The sequence below is a fragment of the Scatophagus argus genome, chromosome 10 (genome assembly GCF_020382885.2).
Source record: "Scatophagus argus isolate fScaArg1 chromosome 10, fScaArg1.pri, whole genome shotgun sequence".
Taxonomy (NCBI): domain Eukaryota; kingdom Metazoa; phylum Chordata; class Actinopteri; family Scatophagidae; genus Scatophagus; species Scatophagus argus.
Window position 1 is genome coordinate 4,138,647 of NC_058502.1, and position 27,023 is coordinate 4,165,669.

Here is a 27,023-nt window from a genome sequence, read left to right on the forward strand (position 1 = left end):
CCAAAGCCATTGAGTTTCGGGTTCGAAAACCAAAACAACGAGCTGAAAGAGTAAAAACCTCCACAGTGCGGATGGGAGTTGTACTGGTCCGCTGATTAATCCACTGTGGGGTCGTCACATGGAGAATCCAGATCAATCCCGAATTTGTGGAACCATGCAGAACCCCAGGAGCCTCGAGTGACGTTTGTGTACGAACAAATAAATGGGTAACTTTCTTCCAGAGCAATGGCAGCCATGACTTTCACATAACAGAGCGTAGGTCATACTTCCACCAGACAGTGTCCAGATAAACCTCGTTTTGACTCCCAGGAGTTTGTGCCATAGAGGAAAACATCTTATCCTGCCAGGGGACATTTCATGATGTTCTCAGATGAAGACTGTTATGATCCAGGTGTTCAGGCATGATCATAATGCCATGAAATTACTCGTATCAGCTGACAGTACATCATTATAAAGTAAATGACTTTATTTGTGATGTAGATGGTGAAAAATGTCAACAGTGTTGTGCATCGCTTCTGTTTTTACCCGGGATATTCTCTGTCACTTTTTGACCTTAATGTCAATGAAACTTCATGCCTCCATTATGGTGTCAAATCTCTCCCGTCGCCTCCTTCAGTCAGCATTAACTCGTCACATACAGCAAGACAGGAAGTGCAGTGTGTTCTTCACCGTTGGTTTGAACACACACACACACGCGCACACACACACAGATTCAGACGGTAAACCTTTTTAAAACACGTACGCAAAGTTACAGCGTGAGAATACTTGAGATGGGTCCGACGTGTGTGTGGACCGGAAGCCCTGAAAGCAATAAGCGTTGATTTGAGCTGAATAAAGTGCAATACGAAATAACCAGCGTGTGTCTCTGTTTGTGACCTGCAGTCACGTCATTCATCAGCGGCACCCAAAAGTACACCACAATGGACAAGTTTAAAGTGAGATTTGTGCTTTACTGGTGATGTGTTTTTCAGCCTTAAAGGATGAAGGTTGTTTTGGTGAATAAACTACCACAGCGTCATTAAAGAGCGGCTCACAGTTGCTTCTAGACTGAGCTGTTCTAAACTTAATGACAGTAGCTTCATTAACCTTCACTGACTCTTCATATGAACAAGCATTGTTTTTTACTAAAAATACTCTTCATTGAAATTCTGTTTCATTATGATCAGTTTCTTGAAGAAAGTAGTCAGGGGCTTGCACTTGCAGCTGTTTGATTGCACCCAAGTGCAAATCCATCACACCCTCAACCCACCGGTTTGTGGACTAACTAATGTTGAATCTTTCAGTTTATTGTGGCCGTCACCATCTTGGGTTTTTTGCCAGAAGCATCCATATCTGGACAAGAGACTGGACCTGGGCAGGAGACTGATAACTGGGAACCAGAGGAGACACTGTGGTCCTGAAGTTTGTAAAGTCACTGGTTCATACTGCATTGGCCTCACACACTGCATACTGGGCTGTTGGCCCTGTTGGCTACGCCTTGTAACAAAGCTGGAAACATAGACACTTAAGTTTATGCAACAATTTGGAAAATGCACAAAAAAAACCCTTGCAAACTGACAAACGTCTGTTTTTGTAGGCCTACAGATAAAATGTGTCAATCTGTGGGCTTTAGAGGTGCTGGCAGGCAAATGTTTTTTGTGCTGGGATGGAGGCAAGCTAGCTGTTTGTCTGTATGCTGTCTTTGTGCTAAGCTAAGCTAACTGCTGGCTGTGGCTCTCCGTTTAAAGATTGTGGTATCCATCCTCTCATCCAACTCTCTGCCAGAAACATAAACAGGCACATTTTAACAAATATCTCTTCTTTGTGAAGCTTCAATTACAAGACACATGACAGGATGTATTTGTTTATTTGGCTAATCTGCTCGCGATAATTCCTCCTAACACACGTGCACTGGACTGCATGACAACAAGAGGCGGCAGATAAGGAGCATTAACAGTAGTTAGAAGGATCAGCTCTTCATTGACGTGTTCCAGTCATAATAATAATAATAATCAAAGGTGAATGACCCGCTGATTACAACCCATAATAATAACACTGAGGCTCGCATCATCAAAGTTTCATGTTATCAATAATAAACCACCACCAGATTGAAATGCGGTTACATAACATAATCACTTAACACACAGCAGATCAACAGTTTAATGTTTCGGTTCATGGCGTACTTGGTTGTCAAACATCACAAAGATTCTGTGCAGCTCAGTCTGAGACTTCAGACATTCCTTCCGTATCATCGATCGGGCCCTGAACGTCCCACAACAGTGTCAGTCTGAGAGGAAAACGGAAGCGTGACTGTTTCACCATTCTTGGTGAACCGACTCGTCTTGTAACTATTAGATTTATTCCGCGCACAGAGCTGAAGCACGCAGTCCGTCTGGAGTTATCACAGTCACCCGCTGTCAGTTAACTTCGGTACACCTGCAAAACAAGCAACAGGTGACATGCAGTCACTGGTCTGAGCAGCCACACATGTCAACTTAAGTTTAACTTTTAAGAATATAAACTCACACATTACATTGCCTTAAGCCTCTTTTTTGACTGGACATGAGACCAAAACAGGTCAACACTTTTCAATTATTGCATTGCAGCCCAGTGGAAGCTCCTTTTGCTTCAGATTTTCAGGGTTTAAAATGTGCTTTTTTGTGTTATTATTATTATTGTAAAATACAGAAGTGCTTGCTCATGGGCGAATGTTGGGTCTTTCTGTACTGAAAACTGAATTAAAGAGATGAGATAACTTTTTGTAGAAGAGATTCCCCCTCCCACTCAACGCTGATACGAGGTGGGGTTAACCAAAATTTTAAAAAATGGCTTTTTTTTAAATACAGCAAAAACAAAAACAAAACATAAAAAAAACTCCACAGTTTTGAAAGCAAAAACTCCCACATGAACATCAGAGGTCACCTCCGATCTCTTCCTTTCACCTGGGAGTTCATAAAAGAAATAAACACACCTCGCCTGAGTAAACATTTCTTTGTGTTCTTAAATACATCCTACAGCACTGTTTCTTTGACACGTAGCAGGTTTTCTTTTTACTCCCTGAAAATAACTTGCTGTCCAGTCATGTTTTTCCTTGTCCATTGGTGACTGTTGGAAAACAAGATGGGCCTCAAGTCCTTGAAAACATCAAGTCTTTGACTGGCACACCTGTGGCATTAAGGCTGTAACAGCGAGTCGTAATCCGCTGATGAAAGCTCAGTGTCCAAACAGACTTACGTGAAAGTGATTTTGGTTGTATGAGATATGATTTCCAATCTGGTTGGCAAAGTTCAGACTCTTCTTTCAGATTCAGGACCTAAGAAACGTGTTGTGGCAGTGGCAGACGGTACTTACAACACTCTTGTGTGGCTGCTTTTTATTAATCAGCAGCACTTGAAGGTTGGTATCTTTTGCTTCCGCTGTGAATTTTCGAGTTGAGCTTTGAAAAGTGATAGAGGTCTCGCAGAACCCGGCTCGGCCCACCAGTATGTAATCTTCATTGGCGAGGGCCCCTTGATACACTCTTGCAGATTTCTGTTGTGTGATGTCCCAGCCGCCAACGGAATAAGTCCTCTCTTGGTACGCGGCCTGGACCAGTCTTACCTTTCTCTGATTTGTGCTGATCTGGTTTGAGTTACTTGCCATCTTTAAAAACACCTCGTCAGGGGAGCAAAATGTACAAGTGAGTCTAAGCTCCCTCTTATATATACTGCAAACCTGTAAGATAAGTCCCCCCCCCCCCCAAAGACACACACACACACACACACACACACTTCCTGTGCTGACAATGCAAGTGAAACCGAAAGAAAAAAGCAGACAAACCTTTTCTTCACCTTGCAGTACCTCATCATCTGTTTTGACATTCTTTTCCTTCAGCGGCTGAAGAATCTGGAAAAGCTTGCATGGCGACGTACGTGGGACCAGCTTGACATGAACTGCAGTGCCAACACAGCAGTCAAGTGTTTTTAATGCCTTTTTGGACAGTAACCAGGCCCTATAAAGCCCGGAGGGTTTAGAATATATTTTGATGACGCAGGCTTTGGTGTTGCTCATTTCGTGGGATTTAGTTAGCAAATAAGTAACTCAGTACATTTACACAAACACAGTCTGGTTTCTTTTCAAATTAGAATTTCACGTACAAAACATGCGACCGGGTTATAAAATGTGATCAGCTGTTAAACATAGCAAAGCACACAAAGTATTGACAATCAGCTCCACCTTAAGCAGCGACAACATTTTGCTGTGTTTACATATGAACACATGCTGATTCGCTGACATTGCGAGTACTTGTGGTTTTGATGGTAAATTATGTCGCTTACACTCCCGTATTGATCAGTAACGTAACATGGACTGTTACAGCTGTTTGTTGAGGCAAGTGTCGGTAGTCATAATGCATTATAAGACCTGTAAGTCAACCTCTATTTTCTAACTAGTGAAGAGCATAATTCATTAAAAGTCACATGTATAATGTTTTATGACACATCAGACAGTATTGTGAATGTCAGCAGTGGGTGTGGTCTTCATAGAAAGCCTTATCTGAAAACCTGATCACATCAGTGTGATAGAATCATGGGTGTTCACTCGACCAAGGAGTGGTGGGATTTCAAAATAAAAGCATACAATCTGTACAATGAAGACAAACCAGTTTCTTTGTTTTGTTTTTTCCTACAGCAGCTTTCCAGTGAACTGAGGTCAGCATGTTGTCATTTTACTCAGTTACATTTACCTTCGGATCACAGGCCGCTTCTCCAACCTCTAGGCTACGGCTTATCATGACTCCTCTGAACTTTGTGAACTTCGTTTAAATCACTGTTGGAGGCACAAAGGGGGAAATTACTTATTTTTTGACAAAAAAAACAAAGTTTTTGATTCGAGAAAGGGAAAAAAGAACAGATTTTTTTGTAGCAGAACTTCTCTTCTTTCCTTTACTAATAATCATCAGAGTGACCCAAACCTTATGTTTAGAACCACTGGATGAACCCTTTAAACAGGGTATATAGTAGTTAAAACCCTTTTAACACATTAATCCGTCTGCAATAACAGTCTAATTAGCATGTAACATCAGTCATAGGAAAAATTATATTATTCATTAAAACAACTTAACTTTGATATGTTGTTGCGATGAATTTTCTCGCTTGCTTCCTTCTGGCCTTTTAGAATTTCATTTTTAGGAAGATTAAGGTCCTAAAAACAGATTTTTTTCTTTCTTACTCAGATTCTCACCATTACAGGATGCTGGACTCTCGACATGACTTCAGGTCACGTGAATTCGCCAAGATCTTAAGCCAAAAAAGGTTCTGATCAGCCGAGGTGTGTTGAAATTTGGAAACAGAAAATCTCTCTATTGAGGACCAACCGGTTTCTTTCTTTTCTTGCAGTGGGTTTCCAGTAAACTGATGGCAGGATGTTTACACCCAGATGTGCTGCCAAACTTAAGAACAACACGCAGCCCACATGGTGAGGACAGGTGACAAAAAGGCAGTGAAGACGCTGTGACGTAGACACACACAGAGTCGAAGCAGTTTTATACACGTATAAAAAAAATCTATTGATTCAATAAAACAAAGATTGTGGGTTTTAAAAAAAGCCTTTTTATGTCTAATGACCATCTAAGTCATTTTGTCACTTGTTCTGCTTGATGGCAGTGACCTCGGTCTTTGTCTCTCCCAAAATCTAATAAGTTCATCTTTGAGTTCGAGTGGACGTTTGTGCCTAATTTTAAGAAGAAGACATTTTTAAAGTGACATCAAAATAAAAGGTCTTCTAGCTTTCGTATTGTGTGACCCACTGCACGTGCTCATTGGTGTTTCTCCCAGTGGTGGGACTGTTGTCACTGCAGTACCGCCGGCGGCCACTGGGATAAGTTGGCGTCAAATGCAGCTCACTGAACAATTACCGTAATTTCCAGACTATTGAGCGCACCTACATATATATATAGGCCGTACGTGTCTATAAGCCGCAGGTGTCCACGTTGTCGGTCTCTCTTTCGTTGTCTCCTCACGAAACCTCACCCAGAGGGGACTCAGATCCGGGACCTTCCTGCTGTGTCGACGTCAGTCACACGTGATCAAACACACACACACACACACACACACACACACACACACACACACACACACACACACAGCTTTGGTGAGTTAAACATGCATACTAACGAAGGCTCCTTTTCTGACGCAAATAAAAACCCAGCACACACTGAAATCATTTTTAGACTTTATTTGATTAAAGTCGTTACAAAAAAAGTGTTTGCTGGAAACATTCGTTGCTTTTGCCTTTACAAGCACGAGGAGACTCCGGGCGGGAGGAGGAGGAGGAGGAGGAGGAGGAGGAGAGGAAGAAGACGAGGATGGGGTTGCACTGACGGACGTGTGTCGCTGAGACGACAGTACGGACACAGAGTGAAGCCCTTACACACACACCACACACACACACACACACACACACACACACACAGAGACACACACGGAGTCCATGACACAAAACAAAACTGGGTGAAGGAGACGTCAAACTTTCAAATCCAGAACAGACTTTTTTTTATACTTTGAGGTATCCTCAGAAGACCTTAGCAGTGTGTGTTTTAACACGTGTGTGTGTGTGTGTGTAGGTGTGACACAGGTCATCCTTTTTCTCCCTGAGGTGAGTTAGCGTGTTGCAGTCCGAGGTCACTGGGGTGATGAGAACGATCTATGGGGAACTTCTGTGTGGACAGATGAGAACACACACACACACACAGAGAGAACTGAAAACTGCATACAGTCATGATGAACACACAAATTACAATCTCTCTCTCTCACACACACACACACACACACCACTGATGCCTGCTGAAGCTGGGCGTTGCGGGCAGTGTGGAAGTGATCGTGAACTCTACAGTTTGAGTGTGTGTCTCGTTGTCACACACAGCGGCGAGTGTGTGTGTGTGTGGGGGGGCTCGTGCTGTCACAAAGTGCACAAAACGTGAGGACCGTCGGCTCTCAAATCAAAGACTTAACAGTTAAGCCTGAGACTGAGAGATATTTGAACTTTTCTTATTGTTCGTCATTGTGGCTGCTGGAAGCTCAGTCACACGGCTGCTGAAATCACTTTCACATCTTCTGAGGTGGATTTTGAAGGTGAGCGTCGAACAAACTGCTGGAGATCTTATTTGTCGGACACGAAGTGCTCAAATACCAAGCATTAATCACGCGTTTATGTGGAATAAGGAATGCAGCTGCTCACTTATTTATGCTCGGCAGAGTAAATTTGTTGGTTGGGCCTGCCATTATGGCTGGTAAAATTACATTAAGTTAAAGTACAATTTATATCCTGATGCAACCTGCTGGGCGACCACAAACTGCAACATCTCTGGTTTGGTCCCACTGCGGATGTTCGTCGTCGTTCCCGTCTCTCTCTCATAATTTCTTGTCATCTTTCTAATGACTAAATAATAAAGGCATAAAATATATCGATAGGAAAAATAAAATCCCAGCCGACTGCGTTTAAAAAGCTGCTCTCTTCCAAGTGCAACACTGTTTCATAATGTAAAACGAACGTGGGCTAAACTGGTCAAATTTGTGCACACTCGCACTGTGGCGCTTCGATGCACTGTTGGGACAGCACAAAGTCATGCAGAAGGCCCTGATGGGAACACACACACACACACACACACACACACACACATCCATACAGACAACGTGTTGTGTGGATCAAACCTGAGTCAAACAGCTACAGTCGTCTTTTTCTTAAACGTGTTCTGTTGCTCGCTTGATGGGACGTCCTGCACAATTCAGGCGACAGAAAGAGAATCATGACTGAACATGCAACGTTTAAAACTACGCCCGAAGAAAAAAAGTGCAGGAAATCATCTGTTTTTCAAAATAAAACGCGAGTCATCATCAGCCTCCAGTGAGATGCTCCCTGACTGACAACAGCAGACAAGCAGAGCAAACCAGACAGACAGTACACACTGGTACCTGCTGCAGCATTTTGACCAGGTCGAGAGAGAGTGTGTGTGTGTGTCGTTAGCTACATAGCTGCGTTATCGTGGCTAACCTGCGGTCAGAAGCGCTTCACTCGGACTTTAAAGGGACGGATCAATCGCTCAGCCTGTCTGGCCGTCGCGCAGACGCCCAGAGGACTCGGTTTCCCATGATGCTTTAGGAGGTTTCTGTTCCAAATCTATTGCTTTGAATGTGAAAAGGCCGTGGTGAAGCCTAAAGAGTACGGCTGAAGGGTGAACACACAAAGTGAGAGCACGCCAGAGGACGGGGGTGTATAAATACGACAAACAGATCTGAGAGGCGAACATGGGGGAGAGACACAGAACGAAACCCTCAGAACACACCTAGAACTTTATATCTGATCAACAATATACTGTATTTTCAAATTAAAACGCTAAATAGTATTGAAGTTAGACGTATCTGACAGATAAAGGATGAAGCGATGGTTCCTGGGCCATAAATAAACATCTTTGTTTAAATTAGCTCTAAGGGATGTACACTGATGTATATTGCAACAATTTAACATGAATAAAAACCGTATGTTTGCGCTACGGTGTGTCGCTAAGTTTGAAAAATACTGCTGTTCAAAGTTCCTTCTGAGAAACAAACAAAAAGGTTTACCCAGCAGTGCTCTTTGTTTGGTTTTTTGTGTCTCTGGTTTCTCGTGAAAATATAGAATTCTTTGTCGTCATTCATGAAAAAGCAATACAAAGGTCACTTAAATATGAGAAAGAGACAAAAGAAGTCCAGAAAAAGGGTTTCATCTTAACCGCAGAGGAGACAAACCAAAACGGTGCAGCTCCCCTGTTTTTTTAATGCAGGGGTCAGCGTCCAAACACAAAAACTCCCCCCCTCAAAGGATGATGGGAAGTCGGCTCCGCTAGTCGAGGGGTCCCTGGAAGATGAGTCTGACGTAGCCCTGCTCACCACTCAGCTGCTGGGCGCAGAAGGGGCAGGCGGCGTGGAAGGTGTGCGTGCCGTGCGGCAGCGGGATCTGACTCCAGAAGGCCGCCGTCTTCTCTGAGCAAACGTGGCCGCAGGGGTTAAAGGCGTGAGTGGGCGGGGCGGCGTCGACGTAAAACCCGGCCTCGCAGCCCAGCCACAGCGGCACGTACGGCCCTTTGGTCCGGCACATGGGGCACTCCCTGTGGCGGCCCTCGCGGCCCTCCCTCTCCTCGCGGTGGTTGCCCCAGTTGTGGTAGCCGTGCACGTGGCCACACTGGAGGTAGACCCAGGGCTGCTTCTCGTCCGGCGTGTCCTTGCGACGCATGGAGGGGAAGGCGAGCGTGTTGAAGCCCACGGGACACTGCGGGCGAGCCGCGTTGATCTCCTGCCGCAGCGCCTCCAGGTGTTTGAGGGTGGGAGTGCGCGACAGGCCCTCGGCGGTGCGCCACAGCAGGGTCGCGCCGCAAAGGTCGATGAGAGAGCCGTCGACCAGCTCGTGGCTCTCAGTCTCCACCTGCGACAGAGAGAAGTTATGCAGATGAGCCGCTGCGGTTCACAGCAGAACAAAAATACAGAATACGAACAAGATGAGGAACCACATCATCAACGTTAGGACAATCGTGTCAGTTTCAAGACACCTGAAAATTCACTGTCCTGTTTTCCTCACTGTACTTTTGTGAAATTTTTTTTGATTGATTTATGATTCTCTACCTGAGGGTCTAAAGGCTCTTTTCTAGTTTCCTCTTCTCCACCAGGCCTGACTGTCAGCTGGAAAAGTTTTTGAAACGTTGCATTCATTCGTGTTTGTCTCTTACTTGTGCTCAACATTGTCAGGCTGCATCTGTCTGCATCACGAGTAACTTTAAATTACAAAAACGTGAACTGCTTGAGGTCAACCTCCAAGAAAAACTACTGAGCGCATGTCTGCTGGCTGCCACCCTGAGAACATACAACACAAAGCAGAAGAATGTGAATGATGGCCCCACTGCTGGCTTAGCTAAAGCTAAAAGGCACACTGACTTTCACTTTCTTTGTTCCTGTCAAAATAACGCAAACGAGACTCATCTAACTGTGCACTCATAGCGAACGCGGCCTTGTGAGATGTCAGCGTTTCGGATGCAAGTCCATATTATTTTGGATTATCTGTCTCACAGATTATAGCTGATTGATAATGTTTTAGTTCATGCTCACCGGGAGGCCGGCCTAAAGTGACAGAGAAACATTCACAGCATCCACATTAACAAACATTCAAAACCTCAAAAAAATGTTCTGTTCAAAATTAGTGATGGTTCATTTCTCTCAGGGTTTTCCAAATATTCCCACTTGTCTGTGATGGACCAGCGACCGGCATGCTGGGATAGGCTCCAGCCCCCACATGGGAAAAGAGAGGATAAGGGAAACGGGACTGGATTGCTGCCTGCTTCAAACATGGAGCACTGAGGTTTGTAGTACTCATCACAGCACAGCAGGTGGCAGTGTGACGCCTTCATTCCTCCCTCAGAGGGCCGTCTGACTCGGGGAGGAAGCAGGGGACTGACAGCTGGAGGCAAGACGACATGAGAAGCTGAAAGAGCGATGTCGGTGGGCGGGCAGCGAGCCTCGGTGGGATCACACACGGCGGGAAATTCCATGTTTAGATAACCAGGGGGGAAGAAAGCAGAAACATAAACTATGTTTTTAAAAAGTGATACACAGATGAGGGGAGGAGGAGGAGGAGGAGGAGGAGGAAGAGGAGGAGCAGCTCCCAGGGTCTCTGATGAGGTCATTCATACAAACGCTGGGGGTGAGGTCAGTGTGTGTGTGTGTGTCTCGGGGCAGACGCAGGGCTGACGTGTCCCTCCAGGTGACACGTTGTTAACCTTCATTTATCCCGAGCACACGTGCTCTCTTCCTGTCAGCGTTTCACACTGATGCAGCTGACGCGAGCGTTCACATCTGCCCAGTAAAACCGCCGTCGTTCTGCTGTCGGCCAACGAGCTGCTCGGCTGGAACGGCTGAGAGTTCGGCGTCTCCAAACGGTTGTTGGTTTTTTCCCCCCCTGCTCAGATTTTCCCCATCTGGTTAGCTGATTTCAAACCAGCATCACAAGGCCTCCTCCTCTAATCACCAACGCTGCCACATTAATAACAACAACAACAACAACAAAAACCAACTGTTTGTCTAATCAATAAATCACCACACTCAATACTAATGATCTGAGGGCTGCGGGTCGACTCAGTTCGTGTAAACATCCACAGACGCTCGCCCTCGACACACAGTTATAATTTAATTACACAGAAGTGAATCATTTGTCAGCACGAAAGCTTCTATTAGACACAGCAGGAGCTCACACACTCTGCCCTGCCCATTTATTATACTTCACATCAGCCCCCAAAGCAACCACTGTGTGTGTGTGTGTGTGTGTGTGCGTACTGCTCTCTAAGATATTCCTAATTACGCCGGGTTTAACCTTGTGTCCAGCTGCAGAAGGGTGACCAGCTGCCCTGTTGGCGAGGCCCGAGCGTGTCTGTCCAAGAACTGAAATGAACCTGCACAAGAACCACGTTAGAATAAACGCAAAGTTCCCCAAAAACAGAAAAATTCTTCTTCTTCTTCTTGTAGCCTAAATCGTTTTCTCTCTGAAGGTGTCATGTTTTTCTGATGATAAGTATTTTCTAAACGCCAAGGACAGGCGAGAGTACAAACGCGGGATGCTAAAACCCAAAACTCATTCAGTGGCACACCTCAGGTACCTATTAACACACACACGCACACACGTTGGCCCACATAGCTTCTGTCAAACTTGCTGAGACGACCATTTTCTCCCCCTCTTCAATCAGAAAGTCCTTCTGCTGTTAACCTTCACTAATGCAGTGCAGTTGTCCCGTTTACAGAGCCGCGTGCTCCGCCAGGCTGTTAGACTGCAACGCCAACAGAGGTCAAGTCCAACTGCAATCAGCCCAGTCCAACCGCAGCCACTCAAAAACAACATCAACGTGTTAATAGTTCTTATTATAAAAAGGAGGGGGAAAAAAAACGCGCGTTTTCCTCTCAGCTGGCTGGATGTGTGTGTGCGTTGGTGTGATTGACTGGCAGCAGCAGGCGGGCTGAGCTCCAGCAGCGAACGAGGGACAAAGTGACTGCGACTTGTGTCGTGGGTTACGTATCGTGGGCGGACAGCCTCCTGTCCTACTGTTCCTCTTCAGTATCGTAGAGAGAGGACCACACCAGCGTCCGGCTCAACCCGAGTGACATTCGCTGTTTAGCGTGCAGCAGCTGTGCAGCCAATTAGCCATCGAGCCCTGAAAGTCCATGTGTCTGCTGAAAAATTCAATTTAATTCCAGTTGGCTGTACTTTTCCATCGGCAAGTTAAAGTTCTTAAAGCGAGTGCCAATCAGCTAATATTACCCTTCAAAGTGTATGTGACAGCACGACTCAGAACGACACAAGACTCCACTGAGTCTCCACTCCTGTGTGCGCTCAGCATGACAATTAAACCCCATCATGCTCCCTCACCGTACATAATGAAAATAGGTGCTTTCCAACAGCCGACTATCTAAATTGACAATCAGCTGTGAAATAATGAGTTCCGGTGGTTGTGGATAAAGCACGAGCGGTTAACCCTCTGTGTGGTAAAGGGCGGGTGGACATACGAGAGCGGCTCGTTTGTGCTGCGCTGGAGACAATTGAGAACAGGTGGGACAGCAGATAAAGAGACGGCTTGATGTTAGGCCTGCGGACCTGCTGACTGTGCGCTCGTGGCTGACGGTGGCAGAACGGAGACGGAAAGAAAAAGAGAGCAAAAAATAAATAAATAAAAGACTTAATTAAACACACCACCAACATCCTATATCCAATCAGACAATGCCACAGATGCCCACGGTGAGAAGACAGCAGGAGAGTTTGATTGGCTGACAGGACCTCACGTCAGCGGGAAAATCCCCCTTACAAGGATCTGTTACGCGTGGCTTCGGCAGCTGAACCTGTTGCCACGGGGACGGCATCAGCACACCCCCACGGTTGTGTTAAGCTCTGACGTCCCGCTGCCGGAGTGACCGTGTCGGTGGTGATATCTGTCGACGGTGAGCTGCCTGCAAGCGGAAACATCCCGCCTCTTTCCTGCTGTGATTAGTGAGGTCATCATCGTCACGTGGTGCACGTAAAAAAGCAGATCTGTTCCGGCCTTTAGAAAACCCCTCAGCTCCTTTCCAAAGTAGTGCTGTTGTAAGGTTAATCTCAGGATACTTGTGAACACATCCCAACTGTGAAAGCCAGAGCTCTTCAGCAGTTCAATCTTTGTTTGTACTGTTCTGAGGACACTGAACGCATCACGCTACGGGTGCTGCTACGGGTGCTGCTACAGGACACGGGTTGAGGCTTTTCTCACCATCTTTCCTCGCTGCTGTGCCGAGCGGGTCTCTCTTAGGGTGAACACGTTGCCGCAGACTGAGATCTCTCTCCAGACGCCTGGTTTGGAGTCCTGGGTGAAGCCATTTCGAGGGTGCATCACCAGCACGCCGTTGGTGGTCAGCCCGTCCATTTGACCATCAGCCGTCTTCCACTTGGCAGCTTTCTCCTGAGGAGAACAAAGACATGGGAAGCTATGATCAGGACGAGCGTATCATGGTTTCTTTGTTTAACATTCAGAAGTCATAATGTCATTTATATGAAGCCTTTTACATTGGGACGCAGCCAACTGTCCCAGCACTCAACCCCAAACACCTGGACAATAAAGCACATCGCCATGTGGTCTTTGTCCTTCGCTCTATCCGCCTTTTACTCTCTCACACCCCTCCACACGCGTCCGAAGCACCAGCTCACCCCGAGGAAGATGTTCTTGGAGGAGTCGAAGCCTGCGGCGTAGATGCGTGCGGTGTAAGGCGGCGTGCGCTGGCACTTGATGCGGCAGGCGAAGCGGGAGATGGTGCTCTGGACCGACTGGGTGTCTGCGTTACTCTGGCTGCCTGCCACCGTGTCCGTCACGACAAAGTCTATGGGACTCTCTGTCGATCGACCGATCTGGTGAAGAGAGACGGAAACGGAAAGGAAATAAAACAAAAATGAAACGGGAGGATAATGACAAAACACATGGTACAACACTGAGGAATATTTCCAAGTCAGTTTAACAAACATCTGCTGCTCTGTATCAAACATTTTACACTTAAGTATATGACCTTTTCAGTTTTCAGCAGGTTCACATGCATTACACCCCTTGAGGACGTTCTGCACCATGCTGATGGGAACGGGATGACTTTGGAAAAATATTTTGGAAAAAACATTTATAAAAACTTGTGCTTATGCCTGACAGATAGAATGATGTATCACTGGTTTTACGCTTTATTTTATTTTTTTGTTCGCTTTATTAATTAATACATAATGACTTCAGCACACATCCCTTTACAAGAGTTAATGGACATGATGCGATATGATGGAGAGCTCCAGGACATCTACTGGATGGATACTGTGCTGGTCTTCTCAGCCGCTGTTTCCAAGGTTAAGGATAAACAATCTAAAAATATGCCTCTGAGAAAGAGTTTGAATGCATGCAAACGGATGCAGTCGTCTGTCACAGCTACTGCTGCTGCTCCAAATCCAGACCGTGTCGGTAAAGCCAGGTGCGCATTACGAGACTTTGAAAATCCCTTAGTCGCACCACACGTGTGCACAAAACTACACAACATCTCTCAGACCAGCTGCACTTGCAGGAATCCAGTGGAAAAATAAGGGTTGGTTGTAAAACTCGAGTCCCGGTGATGAAAAGCTAAGGCTTGTTACCTGGAACATGTCTGTATTGCTGTCGTGGGTGTACTCCACCACCACCGTCTGGGCTCGAGACAGAGTGAAAGAGATGCTGTGCTGGTCTTTGTTGCTTATGGCCTGAATGGACAGAAGAAAGAAATGAGACAAAAGTAAATACGTTTAGATGCTTTCCACCCAAACCCGTCGCTGAGAAATATACAGGAGAACTGAACCTGAACATGCTTTACTGCAGAAACACCTCTGACACTTGCTCACTGTTCCTCGCAGAGAACAATAGACGCACACAGGAAGGGTGGGGTAGGCGGAGAGTTGAGTCATGTAGTCACTGGCAGGACTTCACACAGCCTCAACATCTTTTCAGTGGGTCGGGACCACCCAAAGGACGAAAGAGGACAATCACTCTCCGAGACTCTCAAGCCACTGCAGCCAAAAATCTGGCGTTTACCCTGCCAAGCGAGAGTTCGACGGCGTGTGTCCGCAGAGAATCCACGAAGTGCACACGTTAAACCAAAGACAGCAAAAGGTCCTCTCACACGCCTCACAATCCTCCGCTCATTGAAAGAGTTTGGAGGATTTCTGGGCTTTTAACTGACGATGGGAACACGCGGACATGTGCAGCTCAGGACTTTGCTGGCAAACGCTCAGCTAGCCTCCGCTGAACCGTTCACTTTTGTTCCTCTCATAAGCCTTCAGCATGTTCCACTTAAATGCTGTGTAAAAACGCATTGTTCAGATGCCTTTTAAACCTCGACAGGGCCGTGCACCCGCTTGCTTTCCTTTTTCTGTTAAGTCAGGGAAGCTTTGCTGAACTCTCCTTTTCCTGTCGTGTTTATGGGGTGTGTGTGAGTGTGCGTGCGTTACTAATATCACAGAACACAAAAGCCTTTGGTGGAGCAGTGCAGGTCAAAGCCACCATACTGGGTGTGTTTTATTTGATGCTGTCAGACAACATAAAATCATACACACACAAAGAAGACCTTTGATAAGAGAAGGAGAACAGGGTGCTATTTTCTAGCTGACACATTTGTATTTTCTTTATCAACCCATATGTTTGTGCTGGATATCATGAACACTATAGCCACAAAACTCACTTTAAACATAAATCGCTATGCAAACAATGAAAGTACCGAAACTGCTGATGTGCAAGGTGTCCCCTGTGTGATCTCTGGGGTGACTAAATGTGTGTGTGTGTGTGTGTGTGTGTATGCGTGTGTTACCTTGGCTGCCTGTGGAGAGCAGGCGATGTGAACTGTGCTGGGCTTCACCCCGTTTGCCTTCGGCCTTTTGCAAAGTGCAAAGCGGCTTTTACGTCGGCCTCGGTCCCCGTTGGGCAGAGAGCCATTGTACCTGCACACATACGCATACGCGCACACACACATTAGCACACACACACACACACATACATACAGAAAACAATAGGGCATTATAGTCTGAGTAGCTGCATAATGTGCTGGAAAAACAGTCATTGTGGAAGAGGCTTGAGGCATTTTGGTTCACTCCCTCCCATGCCTCTAAGACAACATTCTCTCTCTATCACTCACACACACACACACACACGCACCAGTCCATACTTATCATATATGCTTTTTTTTTTTTTTTTTTTTTTTACAAAAGCACATCATGCCCCTTAAACAAAACAAAACAAAACAAAAAAACTCCAAACATATTTCCAGAAAGGCTGAGAAGATAAACACACAAAGACACTCATTTATCCTGAAACACAGCTGAGGAAAGGAGAATAAACAGAGGCGTTCCCTGCTGCAGAATGGAGCCTCTGTGTGTCTGAGCGTGCGTGTGTGTGTGTGTGTGTGTCTACCTTAATATCCTAAAGTAAGAAAACATTCAGAAAACATTAATCATCTCCACCCACCAGTCGCTACATAAACAGTACATCTGTGTGTTTTTGAGAACTGACCTTAAGTGACTCGGATGACATGGAACAAATTGGGCTCATCCCTCTCCAAATTTATAAAAACCAAGATATCAAAACCATTCAACAAAAGGTGCTCACTGACTACAGTAATATAAACGACATTATTACGTGTTTAACATAAGTGAAATAAGTGGACAGGCACAGGAATACAGCACTTCGGGTTTCCAGGTATAAAGGTTTGCATATGAAGCACCTTCAAAACACATCCAGTCGACGTCCAACAAGGTTTTATTCTTTGCACACACATGTTTTAGATAAGCCGCTGCCAGTGTGAAGCGATACCGCCGCTAACAGAACCACAGCTTTATAAACATTACCGCATGCATAAACACCGCTCACTACTTTAACATTGTTATGAAATCCAGAAGCCACATAAGTTATGGACTCCTCTGGCTTACCCTGGCATACTGCAACTCGGCTGCAATAAATCCAACGTGGTAACTCAGGGAAACGCGGCACAGACACGACCAGAGATTAAATGGCTTCCCACTGATTTTTTTTTTGCTTAGCCGTGAGTTTTGCAGTTTCTGGCTAACGTCTGATTCTTCATTTCATATTTTCTGAAAAAGCAGGCTACTCAAACTGTTCTGCAATAATCTGACGTTGGGGTTCTGGTCTTCCAAAAAGGTTCGATGTATCAACAAACATGGCATTAAATAGTATGCATATACTGATGCCCACAACATTTCAAAGCTAGCTTTAAAGGTTTCAGAACTTTTCAGAACGTTTCCACAAAATCAGGAGAAATCACCAAAACTGGACAACACAGTGACAATTTCAAAAAGGCAGCAATCAAGGGTTCATGTGTAAAGTATATGAGATGAATAAGAAAGAAAGAAGGAAAGAAAAAGAAACTGAGAAAATTGCTGTGACTGCAATTGCACAGCACAACTAGCCACACTGAGCAGGACCTCAGCACAGTTGAAACGTGTCTTTGACCAGCCAGACTCTTTAAATGAAACCACCCATTGCACTGAGTCCAGCGCAGACAGGTTGTAAGGACGCCCAGCCTGCAGCGAAATGCTTCTCTGAGAGAGCAGCGGATCTGCAGGGATCAAACAACGCTGGGAGGGTTTACGAGTAACCATGGTGAGAGAACAGAGCCACAGCAACGTTTGGGAAGAGTAACCATGGCAAGAGCATAACCGTGGTGAAGTTTAGCCTCCCCAGAGAGAGGGAGGGCAGGGTAGTCTGCAGGCAGTTCAGACCCAGGATCCCATGGGTAGCAGTCATGACTGAATGTACGTTCGTGTATCCAAATATTCTCAAAACAACGGCAAAGAGGCTAATGTTTAGCAACAAGTTAGTGTGTGTTTAATGGGTGTGCTTAAACAGGTTAATTCTCAAAATAAGCAACAAGAGTGTGTGTGTGTGTGTGTGTTTTTCCCTCCAAACACTGGTAAACTATAGCTCAGTGTGCAGCAACACCATTTATACGGTAAGCCTATAAAAACATAAGGACAGGTTGTGTGCATAATTACTGCCTACGGCCGAGTCATCTCTGTGTCTCTGTTTACATACGTTAATACTGCAAGATATGTTAGACTAAAGGCAGAGGCCGCCAAGTAAGAAGTTTATTTTTTCAAAGATTCATTTAAGTCAAAATACACACAGAGACGAAGGAAAAGTGAGAGAGTTTCAGTTTTCAAGTGTGAATACTATACAGTCTTAAAAATGAAGAATATTCTGCCCGTGCAACACTGTTGTAAAGGATGGGACACCACTTCAACCCACACGCATGAAAAACATGCGTTTTCATCACGCTCATACAGAATCACACGCGTATGCAGACACAGACAGAGACGGATCTGGACGGTCTGCAGTGTGTTCCAGTGAGGACGACGCAGTTGTTTAAAAGGCCACATGGACGTCCAGTACGACCGTAAACAGATCATCCCTGGATACGCTACAGCATTCCTCCGGATTAGGCCATTAGCATCGGCGGGCTTCAAACATGGTAATGCTGAACGGGGGTTAGCGAGGAGGTCAGACACAGCACTGTGCGACGTGTTGATGGGGTTGTCCGTTACTATTTGCACGTGAGAGTCTGTTCTTAGTCACAGAGTGTTCTCAAATAAATCCAAGCGCTTGTTCCAGCCTGCTGGGAGAACCAGGTGGGTGGAGTTTACCACGGCTGAGCCTTTCGGTTAGCATCATCAGCGTTAGGACAACAGGTCTTCCTGTCTTCTATGTCTTTAGCTGGTGCTCTTTTGCAGAGTTAGTCTGGTTTCAGACTTCTGAATCATTGTCCATATTTATTTATAAGGAAAAACAAAGGAAATCAGTCTGGGTGTCATAGCAGGCCGATGGTTTCAGCTTTGGCATTAGAGAAAATCTTTCGTGAGTTCTTCTCTTTAGCTCGTCATTCATCATGCTGGTTTCTGTACATAAGTAGTTTACGTCCACCAGTCATGACTATATTAAACTTGTGGACAGGAGGGATGCTGGCAGTGCTTCAAGCTAAATAACAAGGTCAGTTCAGCAGAGTCAATCTCGGATGTGGCCAAGAAGAATGCATTTGTAAACTGTGTTTGTTGCTTCCAGTCATTTGATTGTGGGAGTTTTGGTGTTTTTCTGGTTTGTAGCCATGCAACAACTCATCCTGTGGAATCTCTGACCACTAGTAGGCCAACGGGGCAATGTTTTTTATGACTCCTCTCCATTTTGTTTGCACTGTGCATGTGCGCGATGACACACACACACACAAAGGAGAAGACCGCAAGCTAGCATATGTGGATGCAAATGGAAAAGAGCGTCCTGTGCTGTCATGGCCCCATGTGGCTTTTATATTGCATAAATCACACGTGACTGATAGTAAACAACTTGCTCTGCTCCAGAACATCACGGTGAAGGATTCACTTCAGAGGAGGTCAGAAGGACAGAGCGTGGCACTAACGTCAGGGTTAGAGGCCACACATAAAACACACTGCAGTGCAAATTAAAGCCTTGCTTCCAGCTCAGTGTGTGTCTGCTCATGTCATCCAGGAAAAAGTGTCCCTGTTGACCTTTTAAAAAACGGTGGCCTGACCTAGAATCAAAAACTCGGAGCGGAAAAAGAAGAGCAAAGCGGAAAACTGGGGTTCTCCCTTGTAAAGGCATGGAGCCGCGTTTACTGCTCACTGAGTTTTTCCACTGAGGAAAATTTCCACGGTCATCTCCCTGACAATACCGCTCCAGCACAACCCAGAACAACAAACTGTGAGTCAGCTGTGTGTGTTTGAGTGAGACAAGAAAAATGTGTGAGTGTGTGTGTGCGCGCACGTGTTTTGCGTGCACACGCAAGCATGCATGTCTGTGTGTATGTACAGGCGTGTAAGGAGTCTTTCCGACATCTGCATTCCTCTGTGGAGTGGGCTGGGAAGGGGAGTGGAGTGGAATAGCACTTTGGGGAATAAACAGGAGACAGACAGATAAAGGAAGTCCTTCACTGTCGGTTGGTATTGGCGAAAGTGTGTGTATGTGTGTGTGCGTGTGTGCTGTATGCTGAGGATGCAGGGTGTGGCGGAGGGATTTTCCTACAGCTGAGTATGTGGACTTGAGTCAAAACAAATCTCTGCAGGGAGACACAGCCGAGGTGTTAATGATGAGTATCTAGTGTTGCTCCTGACCAAAGTTGATCTCATCTTGAAATATATTAAGCAATGGGCTTCGTTTTCATGTCCCAAAAATACTTGATTCTCACTGCGGCAGAACAATCCTATCAGCGCACATCCCGTGCAACTGGACAAAAACATAACAATTATTTATTTATATCAGATATCTACAAGTCTGCTGACCAGTCCAAGTGCTTCTAAATCTTTCTTATATTCCCTTCCCCCAGGACACCCGGTCTTTAACCTAAAAAAAAATCCCCTCTTTTTCTTGTTACCATCATTATTCTGAAGTTATGACCTCTTTAATTATAATGTGCCATCACTGCCAGACAGTGTAAGAAACAAGAAAGCCAACATAAAGTCACAGTAAATATAAATCAGATGCTGCACTGTGTTCAGGCACCTTTAAAGGAGCCCCATGGAGCTCTCTTGTGAACAAATTATTAAATATGTCTTACTTAAATGCCACGTGTCCATATTTGTTTGCTAACAGTCTTCGTTCCTCCCCCTGCTGAGACATTGCTGCATTTCTTTGTCTGTTGCAGCTGAAATCAGCAAGAAAGCGCACTGGATTTTGAGTGAGTGTGCAAGTCTTGTACAGCTAGATTAACAAGTCAGAGAATATCAAATTGGACATTGTCAAAACTATGGCTCAAAGGTCTGTCTCCATAACGGTCTTCAGTTTACACACGGCGAGAACTCAGACCATCAAAGTCACAAGGGGCAGGTCACATTTTCACGTGCAGAGAGAGCTCATTTATCAAACGGCAGGGGTGCTGAGAACGCTGATTGGACTGAGCAAGACCGGCAACAACTGTGGCCGACGCGTCCAAACATCATCAGGCCTGACTCGTGGATACGGCAATCGCTAAAATAATCAATAGTGGCCAACGTACACGGCTCATGTTCAACAAAAAGCACTTGTGAAACCTGAGATATCAACAAACCTGAACTGCGGAAGCGAGCTGTGAACACAAAAACTGACACATGAGCTGATATGCCGAGCTTGTTCGCAAACAGTAACTTATTTACCCATCAGGCAGTTATCTGTGCCAAGGCTATCGCTCGCTCAGACTCTCGTTACTGGCCACCTGATGAATGTAAGTGCAGCCTTCACTCAAAGTGAGAGTGAACCAAAACAGTAAGCAGACGAACAGCAGGTTCATCATCTTGTCACACATTGTGACTATAAGGAGGAAACGTCGGGCAGAATGCGTTTTTGCCATTTTTCCAAGAGTTTATTATTAGTGTTTGCTCGCTGCAGTTCAATTAAAGATGTTTTCAACACAAAATGATTCGATCTGCACCTCAGCCTCTCACCTGAAGTACATTACTTGTTATTTATACCACAGTTTTAGTGTCAGAAATTTGATTTTTCAAATGCACACTTTTAAGCTTGTTCGACTGATGCAAAAAGAAAACAACGGACACAGAGCCACATTCACCGAGGCAGATGTGATGATGTTTCTTACCCCAACACAATGAGCTCTCCGTACTTCACTGGCACTTTGGTGGAGGAGGTGGTGGAGATGTTTTCCTGCTCCGGAGAATACATTGGGCTCGGCTGATTGAGGCTCGGAGTAGGGGAGGTGAGATCCAGCAGTGCGAGGGAGACAGGAAGGGGAAAGGAGGGGATGGGTGGGTGGAGGTGCTGATCGAATGGAGCACAGGGGAAAGGAGGAGAAGGTAGGGGAAGGGTCAGCTGAGCCTCAGCTCCAGCCTCTCATGCTTCATGTGCAGCTCGTCCTGCCCTGCAAGTGACAAAGAAAGAATTAACACAAAGATTAGTGTGTTTTGGAATCAAAGGCAGTTTATATCTCAAAATCCCATCTGTTTTCAAGATTTATGCATGTAGATGCCTCTTACAGTTTCTTATGACAACAAACATCATGGTAGCTGTTTTTTTTTACCTGCTGAAAACCTTCCACTGACCACCAGATGTGATTTAACATCAGGTCTGCGTTTAAATTGCATGTTATGATGTTGGTTACGTTCAGACAGACATCGGCTCTGCATGAAGAAAGGTCCCCTTATTCATTTTAATAATGAGATGTGTCGGTTCATCAGGCTCCAACAAAAAACAAAAAAATAAAATGTAGAAATGCAGGGCTGCAATGACATCCAGCAAGGTGCTGTGTTGGTCATTCAAACATGTGCAAGCACATTCTTCTCCTGGACCACTTTGTAACATGAATGTCGTAATGTTACTGTACCCCTCAAGACTTTCGTGGAGAAAGATAAACTGACTGTCGCTCATAACCTTGCAGTGCGGTAAAATCATATTAGAATATTTCAAAGTGCCGTGCAGAGTTCTGATGTCTGACAAGCCTTGAGACATGTGGATATGTTACTCAAAAGGCCTCCATCAATTCAACCCCTGTTTTCTGTCATGCTTTTCCCTGGGAAGGAAGCCGGTTAATGAGACAATCTTCTGCCGCTGTAGCAACTAATACGCTGATGGGGAGGGATGGGACCTCAAGCACTTTTTGAACCATCCTGGTTCAACTCGTCACCACCAAGTAAAAGATACGCAGGAGGCATCTTTTAACCCGACGCAGACTAATTTTATTTGATGTATTTAGAGCCACTGTAAGTTACTCAATGTACAAATGCCAACCACGCCAACACACTTCACCTGCAGATATTTTACTGCAAAGTTAACATAAAAAGACCTTCATCAGAACATCAGGTATGTGAATAAGGTCGGGAGGACATGAGCCTTTTTCTTCTTCTTGCTGAGTGAGGCGATTGTCTGTGAACGCCGACTTCAGAGTGTGATTCAAACATGCACACACACACACACACACACACAGAGCTCTTCACAGGAAATCACAGCAAAGAGCAGAGAATGAAAGCATGTGTGAGAAAAGAAGGCGTGAGAAAAAAAAGAGAGGATGGACTTCCTGTTATAACAAGCCAAGGGACATCTTGTGCATTCTCGACATTATGAGTTTACTCATAACTCAACTCAACTCGTGACCTTTCTTGTGGGTCCTCCTCATCTTTTTGTCTCACTCACATGGCAAAAGAAGTAGAATATAAATATGCTGAGCCATCTTTCAAAGGAAGAGCAGAACAGAAAGAATAACATCATCGCTTCACTACCAGGCAGTCCTCCTGATGTGAAGAGGAATATTTCTCCTACAACTCCCAGAGTGCCCTTCTGCTGAGAATGGAAAACCACACATGAATAACGCATAGGAAGCAAAGTGTTTTGATGATCAGTGGGGATGGGGGTGCTTTAAACACTCTCACTGAGCACTGAAGAGCAGGAAGGCTGATACGGTCCCATCAGACCGAGTGGGAGAAGTTCATACAGAGGCCTTCCAAGTAAATAATTCAGATATAATGTCAGACAGAAGCGTCCTTCAGTATGGATGAAGGAAGTCTGCGAGCTTATGTGAGGCATCAAAAACTGAAAACATATCCTAAATTTCAATATGATGTACGAGCAACATGATTCCTTCTAACCAGCTTTGTGCACTATCAACATCATCTAAAAATCATCCACTTCAACTTCACTGATGCTGAAAGTCCCTTGTGAGCTCGACCTAACGTTTACCATGAAGTTTACCTTCCAGTAACTGAGCTGTCAAAAGCGGTCAAAAACTTATGGAAGTGATGGGAAATGAGGAGGAAAATAGGTGTATCCAAAAAGAGACTGTGACGTTCACACTCGCAACAGCTTCTTTTTTATTTTTTAAGGCTCGAGTGGCCTTTTTTAGCCCTTCCTGACAACTGAAAACCTCTCGCATCCTAACATTCATACGAACTGCATCACAGCCTCACACTTGGAAGAAGTAACACTTTTGAGTTTCATCTCGCATTCAGATATCTCAGCTCCAAGGGTGTTAACGCCATGTTAACAACAGATCTATATTCAGTGTATCACATCACAACATCAGTACAGCTGTGAACTGCAAACTGCTTCAACACGCGCAGCGCGAGTCAAGAAAGAAGCCACATCGGTCGGAGTGAGGGCCCGACTTTCTATTCTGGATGGAGGCAATGAGAAGCAAAATGGAAGACTTGGAAGAGTGTGCAGGAGGAAAGGAGGGAGGTGAACAAGGGTGTGTTTGAACCGCAAAACTGGATCTGAGCCGGAGCCCCACCTGCTCCACCGACATCGAGGGTTAATCCCGCATTCTCACACACATGCAGACACGCGGCACAGTCGGAGCATACTAAAACACCACGCATGTGAAATCCTCCCTGCACACACACACACACACACACACACACACACACACACACACACACACACACACACACACACACACACACACGCACACACACACCAGTGTCAGGAGAGCTGTTAGCTGACTCGCAAGAAATTGATTTGTACCTATGGATCCAGACACTGAGGACAAAAAGAAAAAAAAGTCTCAAAGCAGTGGGTCCCTGTTATTGAACTCATGTCCAGAGTGCTGAATTATCTTTCTGTCTCAACTCTACTGTAATTAAAAAAAAAACAGCAGAAAACATGTCCCGCTCATGCTTCGATCACAAACAGTCTTCTTTATTGCTTTTTTTCCCGGCGTAGCTCAAGGTCGTCAACCCACCCAGCCCAGTCTCCCTGGAAATAGTGTTCATACTGGGCCATTACTCGCTGCGGCACTGTGTATGCAAAGCAGCCAAAAGTATGGCGAAGCGTTTGGGGTGGTGCACGACAACAGTCAGCACTGGACTTATACATCAGACTAATGATGTCTGTTTTAACATTTAAAGCCCCTGCTAACTGACATTTTATGCTGTTAATAACAACAGGATGAGTGACAGCTTTATTTTCTCCAATTCAACATTTGATTTCTGTCAACTCACTTTGGGTTATGCAATGTTTAAAAATTGTTCAAATTAGGTTTTCTTTAGGAAAAAAACATGCATTAAACATGCATTATGTCCGACACATGTGCCATACGTACGTGTATATTTGTGTGTGTCTGACTGAGTTCTCTGCCTCTGCAACTCTGCATGACACAGAGCTCGGTGTGGCTGCATGCCAGCTGCTGCTTAGCTACCGAGACACACAGGCCTACAACAATAGATGTGGAGCTCAGCGAGACTGACTTTGCTGGCCGGGGTCAGGGATTGTAACAACGTGCTGCTGACAGCAGGAACAGCAACCTCACACTTACAAAAGCCCTCATAAAACTTAACTGCAAGCAGTCACGGAGGACACCTGCCATCCCCACTGGCTGCCAACGGAGCACAACATGGCACAAACAAATGTACATGCACACAGGCAGAAGCAAACATACACACATATGTGTTCATGTTAACGGGGAAGCAGGATAACAGCTGCACTTCGTCTTGTGAATGCATTGCCAGCTAAGCCGCGGTGCAACATGTCAAACTGTCCTATTTAGCACACATGTATGGCCAAGGGCAACGCACAAGGAAACATCAATCGAGCACGTCACACACAACAGTTGACAGATTTTTCTGCACAATGTTTTCATGTTGAGTTAAAGGAGGTGTATTACACAAAAAGGCTTGGTGATATCGAAAGTCAAAGGGTGACACACTTTCCGGCTCTGTGGAAACAAACAACTATACCAGGGGCAGTGTTTCTCGGCTGGTGGGTCGGGAACCAAAAATGGGTCAGAAGATACTCTAACAAGGTCACGGAAAAAGAGGAACTCAAACAAGGAACTACAGAGTGCTGTGAACTAATCAGCAGATTCTACTGATTTTAAAGCAAGGAATCTCTGTCCAATGTGAAGTAGTTTGGACAACATGTATAATCGATAAATTAATAAAAATTATAACGTTTTTGTGAAGCATTTCTATTTTAAACAGCACAGCTTTAGAAGCCTTTACAGCAGCAAACCCCGGTCGACTGCACGCTTTGTAAATCATATCACATGATGCTACTGAGCCAATCGAATCTCTCTATTTCCGATAGCAAAGCTGGCTGCACCCAAGCACGCGAGCACGACAGATTAGGCTTATCAACCTGATGACTGACTGCTAAATAACTAATGAATTATCTAAATTATTTTCCAGATTTATCAATTAATGTTTTGTTTAACGGCAGAAAGTAGTGTTTCAAAAAAGGCACATTGTGACTTTCGTGGAGCCTATGGTGTCATTTTACGGTCTAACTCAAACAATCAAAACGCGCATTACAAATCAACCTGCATTACTGGCAACTGATGTGAAAAAAGGACACAAAAACAGCAAAAACAGCAACTTAAAACAGCAACTGAAGCAAACAGGGTCATCATTAGATTAGACAGAAAAGAAAACCAGGGCCTCCTACACAGTGTGCCATCTTCATTACTGGAAAGTGGTAATGAAATCCTGCTGGTAAAATGGGTCATCAGATCAATAAATAATAACACATGTGTGCTTTAGACACAGAGAGGATGACATGTTTGTGGACATGTGGAGAAACCTGAGGCACAACTGCTGCTATGTGAAGAGACAACAAATTGGACTTGATCTTCAAAGTAAAACATTGTGTGATTACAGCTGCATTTGATTCCATTTACCAGTATCTGTTCCTTCTTCTGTATTCTGTATTCTAGTGTCAAGATTTTAACAAATTACTTGTTGAAGACAAATCTTTCTTGGGTTTCCTCATATTTCTTTTCCTGAGAGGGATGTGGCCAGCTGTCTCCAGACACGCTGGCAGTTAAGACACAGTTTAGACAGCGATGCTGCGACAAACTGACACTTTCTTTACAAGGAGAGAAACAACCTAATGGTGGACTGCACGTAATGCCAAATTTACAAGAAGGCACAAACGATTAAAAATTTTCCATAGCCGCTTTGCAGAGTAAATCCTGACTCAACAACTCTCAAGACTGTGAGATCTTTAAGGGAGTCTGGGGATGTTGCGGTCACTAGCTCAA

General features: G+C 45.0%; 1 protein-coding gene and 1 long non-coding RNA gene across 3 annotated transcripts in view; both read right to left on the reverse strand.

The window, feature by feature from the left end:
* Positions 1-524: 524 nt before the first annotated feature.
* LOC124065953 lies at positions 525-5,954 on the reverse strand. Its single transcript, XR_006844521.1, has 2 exons — positions 3,331-5,954; positions 525-2,415 (listed from the first exon to the last, which is right to left on the reverse strand). It is a non-coding gene; the product is annotated as an uncharacterized LOC124065953 (long non-coding RNA).
* A 2,759-nt stretch (positions 5,955-8,713) lies between these two features.
* Positions 8,714-27,023, reverse strand: part of peli1b (pellino E3 ubiquitin protein ligase 1b) — a 33,211-nt gene continuing 14,901 nt past the window's right edge. For both annotated transcript variants that reach the window (XM_046401931.1, XM_046401932.1), the window contains exons 2-7: positions 21,639-21,917; positions 15,858-15,987; positions 14,656-14,757; positions 13,702-13,899; positions 13,268-13,456; positions 8,714-9,414 (exon numbers count right to left, since the gene is read on the reverse strand). In XM_046401931.1, coding sequence (XP_046257887.1) covers positions 8,836-9,414; positions 13,268-13,456; positions 13,702-13,899; positions 14,656-14,757; positions 15,858-15,987; positions 21,639-21,721 — 1,281 coding nt within the window. In that variant the 5' untranslated portion in view covers positions 21,722-21,917 and the 3' untranslated portion in view covers positions 8,714-8,835. The remainder of the gene's footprint in view (positions 9,415-13,267; positions 13,457-13,701; positions 13,900-14,655; positions 14,758-15,857; positions 15,988-21,638; positions 21,918-27,023) is intronic.